A 9,480-nucleotide genomic window follows, 5' to 3' on the forward strand; every position below is an offset into this window, starting at 1 on the left:
ATTCCTTGTAAATCCTGGACTCACTTGTTGGTCAATTTTACCACGAATCTACCTGTGTCGGCTTGGAATACTGCAATTTTGGTGGTGGTGGATAGATTCAGTAAGATGTCTCATTTTATTGCAATACCAGCTTTACCGAACGCCAAGTCCTTGGCGCAAATTTTTTTTGTCAAAGAAATTATATAGTGACATGGGATCCCGACTGATCTTGTTTCTGACTGGTTTATTTCCAAGTTTTGGAGGGCGTTTTGCACCCGTTTGGGGATCCATCTGTCGCTCTCTTCTGCATTTCACCTGTAGTCTAATGGGTAAACTGAACAGGTTAACCAGAATCTTGAAACTTATCTTGGGTGTTTTCTGTCTCAGAATCAGGATTGGGTTACCTACTTACATCTAGCTGAATTTGGGCTAAATAATAGTAGTGATAAGTCTACTGGTAAGTCCCCATTATTCAGGGCATACGGGTTTCATCCTCAGTTCAGCTCATTTACTAAGAATCGATTACCTGAAAAAGAGCAGTTTTCATCTATTACATCTATATGGCAAAGGAATATTGATAATTTGAAGAAGATGGTATCCAAATATAAGAGTGTGGCTGATCGGAGAAGTTTGGTGGGTTCAGACCATTGCGTTGGTGACTTGGTGTTTCTGTCCTCTAGGAACATTAAGTTGAAGGTTTCATCTTAGAAACTGGGTCCCAGGTTTATCAGTCCTTACAAGATCGTAGCTGTCATCAATCCCGTAGCATTCCGACTTGCTCTGCCACCTACCTTTAGGATCCATAATGTGTTTCATCAATCTCTATTCAAAATATATATTGTGTCTTCTGTACCATCACCGCTACCGCCATCCCCTGTCATTGTGGATGGAAACTTAGAATTTCAGATAGCAAAAATCATGGATTCTCGCTTATTTCATTGGTCGCTTCAGCATCAGTATGGGTACCAGCATCTGACGTCCATGCGGCTAGACTGATCCAGTCTTTTCATGTGGCACACCTTGATAAACCTGGTCCTGAGGTTCTGGAAGTCCCTCGTAGAAGGGGGGTACTGTCACGGGGTGACAGAGGAGCCAGAAGACCACAGCGTCTGATTGCTCCTACTCCTGCCCTGAAAAGAAGCACTTCACTTTCTTTTTAAACGGTGTTAATTTATTTTGGTGGTACAGGGGTAGGGGTTAATCAGCCATGTTGGGAGCTCTGGGAGTCTGAGCTCTCAGCTGAGCTCAGTTAGCCACGCCTATCCCCTATATAATTTGGGTCCTGACTGAAACACATGTCAGAGTTATCTTATGCTGTATAGCTTGGAGGAGAGGTGTCTATATGAGAAGACATTTGGTGGGTTTATCAGTGACTGTTGCTTGGTTTAGTAAGTGTGATAATTCCCTTTCCTTCTACTTTGGTTTTTCCCCATCCTCCACTCCCCGGAGTGAATATGCCTGGTATTCTCATTGCCCTTGTTCATGTTGCCTTGTTCGTATGGTTGGTGTACTGCGGTGCACGGCAGCTCCCCTCTTCCCTGGGTGGGGGAAAGGAACAGACGGAGGCCGAACACATGAGATATGGCAAGGTACCTGGCCCCAGCATCTTCACCTCAAGAAGTAACACGGGGAATAGGAAGAGCTAGGGCACCCCCTAAAGTTAGGGACAGGGAAGCTCATACCTGGAATATTCCGTGGTCTTGGCACTGTGGGAGGTTTTCCTTTTCCACACATCCACAATGGAAATTTGCAAGAGACAAAATGAACATTATAAATATAAGAAAACTTTGATATTTGCAGATGATGAACAATAGTCTCAGCTTAATTGGCTTCTTTTAATTAAGTGAACCCTCTGGGTGGAGCTTATCCCTGTCACACGGCCCGACATGGATGGTAATGACACATGCATTCAGAGTACAAATAAACATTAGTGTTGTGCTTTTCTCACAGTGGACTGTTTGCTTAAAGAGTAAGGGTACCGTCACACCATACCATTTCGATCGCTACGACGGTACGATTCGTGACGTTCCAGCGATATCGTTACGATATCGCTGTGTCTGACACGCAGCAGCGATCAGGGATCCTGCTGAGAATCGTACGTCGTAGCAGATCGTATGGAACTTTCTTTCATCGCTGGATCTCCCGCTGTCATCGCTAGATCGGTGTGTGTGACACCGATCTAGCGATGCGATCCAGCGATGCGTTCGCTTGTAACCAGGGTAAAAATCGGGTAACTAAGCGCAGGGCCGCGCTTAGTAACCCGATGTTTACCCTGGTTACAAGCGTAAAACTAAAAAAAAACAGCACATACTTACATTCTGGTGTCCGTCAGGTCCCTTGCCGTCTGCTTCCCGCACTGTGACTGCCGGCCGTAAAGTGAAAGCAGAGCACAGCGGTGACGTGCTTTCACTTTCACTTTACGGCCGGCAGTCACAGTGCGGGAAGCAGACGGCAAGGGACGTGACGGACACCAGAATGTAAGTATGTGCTGTTTTTTTTTAGTTTTACGCTTGTAACCAGGGTAAACATCGGGTTACTAAGCGCGGTCCTGCGCTTAGTTACCCGATGTTTACCCTGGTTACCCAGGGACCTCGGCATCGTTGGTCGCTGGAGAGCTGTCTGTGTGACAGCTCCCCAGCGACCACACTACGATTTACCTACGATCATGGCCAGGTCATATCGCTGGTCGTGATCGTAGGTAAATCGTATAGTGTGACGGTACCCTAACTGTTGATTTAATTTTCACTTAATAAATGAATCGTTCACCTGAAAATAAGCAACTTAGTAATATATTTTATTAGAGAAATCCATTTCTTTCTCCTCCTGGACCGATCATTCATTCTCAAAATTCTCAATTCACAGGTAAAATGTGTCTTCAGTGAATACAGGTTTTCCCATTATGGTGTTCTTGAAGTTCAGTGTAGATGTGTAACTGTCATTGCAGGAGAACTTGCAGCAGAATGTGTCGGCCTCCAGAGCCTCATTATCCCTCTCCTTCCCTCTCCATAGAATCTTATAAGCACCAACTGCCATCTTCTATTTCAGTAATATGAATATTTGTCTTCAGTGAATATAGATTTTACCCATGAATTTACACTGAAGGATCAGTCCAGGAGGAGCAAGATGCAGATGTCTATGATAAGGGATAGTTGTATTATAAAGTTCCTTATTTTCATGTGTGCTGTTGATTTATGAAGCAAAAATTAAAGCAGTTATTCTTTAACTCTTAACTGACCAGCAAAGTAATATATCTAGGTGAATATATAATATCGCAGAATAATGCACTATGATCTGTAACACACAGCCAGGCTCCTGCCTGAAATCATGAAAGTTTAACCTTAGATGTCGCCGATTGTACAACTATGGAATAAGGAGCGATGGAGCACCCCCTGTCTCGTCAATGGCCCCTACTGATGTAAACTTGGGATTGTAATTAAATAAAAGATGTAATATGGTGATTGTCAATCCGTTAGGACACACCTGAAATATTGGGTGGTCTTTTTGGCACTGGTGGACGTTGTCCGTCTCTAGACATCCTTATTGAAGATTTGGTAGCTATCAAAAGAGACAAGATGAAAATGACAAACATGAAAATAACAATGTTTTCATACTGGGAAATGAAGGGCAAAATATTCAGATTAATTTGCTTCACATGGATTGAAATGGTCTCTAACCCCCGTGGCTGATGTGTTGGTCTCTTCAATGTTTTGCGACAGGATGGGAAGAGATGTTCTTGGTCATGGTCTTTGCTCACTTGACTGCCGGGCTTGTGATTCGCTTCAGTGATAGAGTGACTGTAATGATCCAAGACTCATCTCATGGCATCTGTTCCAGCCAAATGGCTGCAGGGTTTAATCATACATTGGGGAAAATAAGTATTTGATATTCTGCTGATTTTGCAAGTTTTCTCACCTGCAAAGAATGGAGAGGTCAGTAATTTTTATCGTAGCTACACTGTGCCTGTGAGAAACAGAATCTAAAAATAAAAAGCGCTCCTACTCTGCACTCATTACCTGTATAAAAGACACCTTTCCACACACTCAATCACACTCCAACCTCTCCATCATGGCCAAGACCAAAGAGTTGTCTAAGGACACTGGAGACAAAATTGTAGACGTGCACAAGGTTGGGATGGGCTTGCCTTCTCACCAAGAAAATGAATGAAACACAAGATGACTGTCAATCTTCCTTGGTCTGGGGTTCCATGCAATATCTCGCCTCGTGTGGTAGGGATGTTTCAAGGAAAGGTCTGGAATCAGCACAGAACTACACGAGAGGACCTGGTCAAAGACCAGAAGAGAGATTGGACCACAGGCTCAAACATTACCATTAGTAACACACTAGGCCATCATGTATTAATATACTGCAGGGCACGAAAGGTCCCCCTGCTCACGCCATCACATGTCCAGGCCTGTTTAAAGTTCATAAATGACCATCTAGATGATCTTTAGGAGGCATGTGAGTTGTGGTCAGATGGGACCAAAATAATAGAACTTTTAGGTATCAACTTCACTCTCTGTGTTTGGAGGAATAAGAAGGATGAGTACAACTCCAAGATCACCGTCCCAACTGTGAAGCATGGTGGGGGAAGCATCATACTTTGTGGGTGCCTTTCTGCAAAGGGGACAGGATGACTATGCCGTATTGAAGCGAGGATGGATGGGATCATGTATCACGAGAATTTGGCCAACAACCTCCTTCCCTCAGTAAGAGCATTGATGATGGGTCATGGCTGGGTCTTCTAGCATGACAATGACCCAAAACACACAGCCAGTGCAACTAAGGTGCGGCTCCGTAAGAAGCATTTCACTGTCCTGGAGTGGCCTAGCCAATCTCCAGACCTGAACCCAATAGAAAATCTTTGGAGGAAGCTGAAACTGTTACCCAGAGAAAGTCCAGAAAACATAAGGATCTGTATGGAGGAGGGGGCCAAAATCCCTGCTGCAGTGTGTGCAAACCTGCTCAAGAACTACAAGAAACGTCTGACCTCTGTGATTGCAAACAAAAGTTTCTTGACCAAATATTTAATTCTTTTTTCTATTCTATCAAATACTTATTTCATGCAATAAAATGCAAATTAATTATGTAATAATCCAACAATGTGATTTTCAGGATTTTATCTTTAGATTTTGTCTCTCACAGGTGAAGTGTACATAGGATAAAAATTACAGACCTCTCCGTTCTTTGTAGGAGGGAAAATCTGTAGAGTATCAAATACTTATTTTCCCCACTGTCGGTCTCAGCAGATGGATGACTATAGAGCAGGAACTCCTTGCAGTTGCTTATTATGTCCTTGCATAGATTCAATCCCCAGAGGAGCTCAGAGCTGCAGAGGAGCAGTGCTGACCACTGAGCTAAGAGCTGCCCTCCAGGAGAAACTTGAGGGCAAAGATGAAATTGTGCTTACGTTGATGATGCAGATGCTCCTCCACGCTGTTGTCTGAATTCTACAAGACAAAATTCTTATTTTATCAAAAGGACATTTTTTTCTGTAATGATCTGTATTTAAACTTGTTTTACTAATTTGTTGTGGCAGTAATTAAAAATAATGATCAGCTGTTACACGTACTCCCGAAGTGCACGCATCCTCTGCCGCTGCTCTGGTGCTTGTGCTGTAGCAGTACCGGCTGATTTTATTATTTTTACTATAGCCAATACAATGAAGTAAAAAAGAAGCTGAATGCATAAAACCCCTTTAAACTTTGCAATGTTTCTAGTATTTAACATCAATAATAGTTTATTCGGAGTCTGCTGTCCCAAGCACAGGACGTTTCAAGTCTGATACACTTCTAATGTGATATAACAGCAGATTCCCCCCAAAGTAACCCAATTAGGCTGGAAGCACACGAGCGTTTGACATTCGATGCGATACGCTATTGACCCTTGGCTCAAACTCTGCTGCGTGCTGGAGCCGCGTGTCCACGCTCTGTGCTCAGATCTCTCACATGAGACAACGGTAAAAGTAATTTCGCCATCTCCTCCATTGCCTGTCTCCGCGTTTATCGGACTGCACTGGGATGACTTCTGAGTGCAGTCTGATGTTTCACATGAATCCATAGACTTCTATGGGTGTGAGCGGAGTCTCGCTGCCAGTCAGCATGAGACAATAATCGCTGATCTGCACTGCCCCTTAGTATAACACTAATAAAACATCAGACAGCACTCAGCCGTGTTATACGCTTGCGTGATCCCGGCCTTATACAAGCTATAGCCCCATGGATTTATACAGGAATGCAGTCAGAATGTTGATAGACACAGGCGTTTCACAAAACTGTATACATCAGGCTGTGAAGAGTGAAAAAAAAATAAGTTTTTCACTAACATGACTTTTTAACATGAGTACGCCAAAAACTCATCATAAACCCCACCCATCGGCGGCCCGTCACATGATCGTGGGGCGCCGATGTGTTGGCATGACAACCAGGGGTCTGCAGGAGAGCCCTGTGGTTATCATTCCAGATCTGCTATGAGTGTCGCCCCGTGCCCGACATTCATAGCTGAAGCCCTATGTGTAGCAGAGGCGATCGGATGATCGCAGCTTCTAGTCTCCCAAGAAGACTATTGAAAACAGTGAAAATTAAATAAAAAAGTTTTAAAAAATATTAAAAATTTTGGATTCTTTTTACCACTTTTTTTTTGCAATTTCACCCCACTTAGATTGTGTTTCCCGTTTTCCCGTACACTATATGGTAAAATCAATGGTGTTGTTCAAAAGTACCAATTGTCCTGCAGAAAATAAGCCCTCACACGGCCTTATTGACGGAAAAATAAAGTTGTGGCTCTTTGAAGAAGCGGAGCAAAAAACAAAAAAGCAAAAATGGAAAATGGCAAGATAATGAAGGGGATAATGCTTCTATATGAATGTGGCCCATCTTCGGGTATGTGTCCACTGTCCGGATTACATCCAGAATAGCTGCGGATTGAACGCTGCGTACAGCCGCAGCGTTCAATCCGCAGCGTCCAGATGTTACAGCATAGTGGAGGGGATTTCATGAAATCGAGTCTCCACTATGCGTGGTAACACACATCCGGCTGCCCTGCGTTTCCGGACATGCGGCACGTCTTTTTAGATCGCAGCATGTCTGTTTACATTGCGACGACGCTCTGTCTCCGCCAGGTAAATAGCAGGGTCCTATGAATGGGGTGCAGAAATTCCGGATGTGTGCAATGACACATCCGGAATCACTGCGCGTATAGAAGGGGGTGGAGTGAGTTTTCCGCTCCAGAGAGTGGAAACATACCCTTAGGCCATGTGCACACGCTGCGGATTCCATTGCGGAATTTTCCGCAGCGGTTTTGATAAATCCGCAGTGCAATACCGCTGCGGTTTTTACTGCGGATTTATTGCGGTTTTTATTGTGGTTTCCGCTGCGGTTTTTCACCTGCAGTTTCCTAATGGAGCAGGTGAAAAACTGCTGCGGATTCCGCACAAAGTATTGACATGCTGCAGAAAATAAACCGCTGCGTTTCCGCATGTTTTTTTCTGCAGCATGTGCACTGCGGATTTCATTTCCCATAGCTTTACATGGTACTGTAAATGCATGGGAAACCGCTGTGGATCCGCAGCAAAATCCGCAGCGTGTGCACATACCCTTACTGCTGCACTCCCTTCATCAAGACTGGCACCTGTACTGACGCACAAAAGCCTGGTTCGATGAAGCCTGAGAGTATGTGCACACGTCTGGATTTTATGCAGAAATTTCCTGAACAAAACCGGAAATTTTCTGCAGAAAATCTGCGCGCGTTTTTCTCGCGTTTTACTAGTGGTTTTTGCGTGTTTTTTGCATGATTTTTGTGCGGATTTCTCGCATTTTTTACCAGAGCTTCCCAATGCAATAAATAGCAGGAAATCCGCGAAAATTCCACAAAATTAATGAACATGCTGCATATTTTTCCGCAATGCGTTTTTATCACGGAAAAATACGCAGCATGTGCTCAAAAATAGCGGAATGCATATAAAATGATGGGATGCTTAATGTATGCGTTTTTTAAGTGTTTTTGTCGCGGAAAACGGCCGAAAAAAACGCTTAAAAAACATGAAAAATCCGGAACGTGTGCACAAACCCTAAAACTTTTTCAACAAATTTTCTAAGAACTGTACATTGGACAAGGAAAAATCAACATCTGTCTACAACAGGTAGTAATGACTGATATAATGGCAGAACTCATCCCTACATAGTACGGCTGAAAAAATGCATATGTCAACCGCAGTTAGAAAAGCTGAAAACTTTTATGTGATGACTAGTAATGACAATTAGTTATAAATAATATTTTACATATACAAGGGATTGAGAGATTGTAAAGAATGAGTTACTCATTTGGTATAATTAGAAGGAGGCTTATAATCCAGCTCAGGTGAGACCCCGCTCAGGTGAAACCCAGGCCAGCTGGATGGGGTCTTGAATATGGATTCTGTTTCTCCTGGGGTCTTCACCTGATGTTTTACCTAGACCTAAAGAAGTCTTAATGATGTAGACAGCACCAGGACTTACGTAAAAGTGGGGGTCATGGCATAAAAATTCCGTATTACCCTCTAAAGCGTCCTGAACAAAAATGAAATGATGTAGAAATTCCCCAACAAACTTAGAATGAGGTCTAATATCTAGTAATGAATAACTTTAATGGTTTTACTCTGAACTAGTAAAATGTGGAGCAGACACATCACTAATAACCAAAAGTGCAAAATATAAAAGATCAAAAACACCATTGTTTTATATTATTCCTACAATCCTAATGACAATTCAACGCTCATTAGACAGACTTACCTGGAATGCAATGGTTCGTCCAAGTACTGAGGCTTATTGGGTCCAGCAACAAGTCATTGAATGTTCCTGCCTTGGGAACAAACCACAGGGTTTACCTTCTCCAATAATATGTGGCATTGTAAAGAAGAGACATCTGGATACAGCTTCAGGAGTGACAGAAGAACATTTGTGGACATGAATGATAACATTTTGTCTGTGTTGCACTACAGAGAGATACCATGAGGAATTTTGAACTCTATCCTCCCGATGTTCCTCAAGGAAGAAGCTGGAGAAAAATCCCTTCTCATTAGCTGTGATTGTAATGCAAATTAGATATCATAAAATGTCAGCTGCATGTGTCGCGGCCATGTGACAGTCACAACACATGCATGGAGAGCCCCACAAACAGGCCCTCCATGCATGTCACATGGCTACGACACATGCAGCTGCTACACCAAACAGCTGATCAGCCGGAGCAATCCAGGTATCCGGGTTCCCTCTGTAGCTTATTCGGTAAGTGCTATAGATTGCTGAATAAGGAGGGATCCATGATCTGAGATAGCCCTAACCACCGACTAGACCATAGCAACTTGGACCTATGCTGCCCTAAAAGCCATTGAGTACTTCACATTCCTGCTGAAGAACCTGCCAATCCATGCCCCTAGGGTGGGGATATGTGAGCAGTCATTCCCACCCATCTCTTTTGACTGCTCGTAAAACCTGGCTTGACCTGTGCTGATTTATAGCACAACTTCAC

General features: G+C 43.4%; 1 protein-coding gene across 1 annotated transcript in view; it reads right to left on the reverse strand.

Moving 5' to 3' along the window:
• LOC138645629 (up-regulator of cell proliferation-like) overlaps window positions 1-8,939 on the reverse strand; it is a 33,045-nt gene extending 24,106 nt beyond the window's left edge. The window contains exons 1-4 of the mRNA XM_069735075.1: window positions 8,745-8,939; window positions 5,387-5,426; window positions 3,460-3,534; window positions 1,662-1,700 (exon numbers count right to left, since the gene is read on the reverse strand). Of these exons, the coding sequence (XP_069591176.1) occupies window positions 1,662-1,700; window positions 3,460-3,514 (94 nt within the window). The 5' untranslated portion in view covers window positions 3,515-3,534; window positions 5,387-5,426; window positions 8,745-8,939. The remainder of the gene's footprint in view (window positions 1-1,661; window positions 1,701-3,459; window positions 3,535-5,386; window positions 5,427-8,744) is intronic.
• Between the last annotated feature and the right edge of the window lie 541 nt (window positions 8,940-9,480).

The sequence above is a fragment of the Ranitomeya imitator genome, chromosome 7 (assembly GCF_032444005.1).
Source record: "Ranitomeya imitator isolate aRanImi1 chromosome 7, aRanImi1.pri, whole genome shotgun sequence".
In the NCBI taxonomy this organism is placed as follows: domain Eukaryota; kingdom Metazoa; phylum Chordata; class Amphibia; order Anura; family Dendrobatidae; genus Ranitomeya; species Ranitomeya imitator.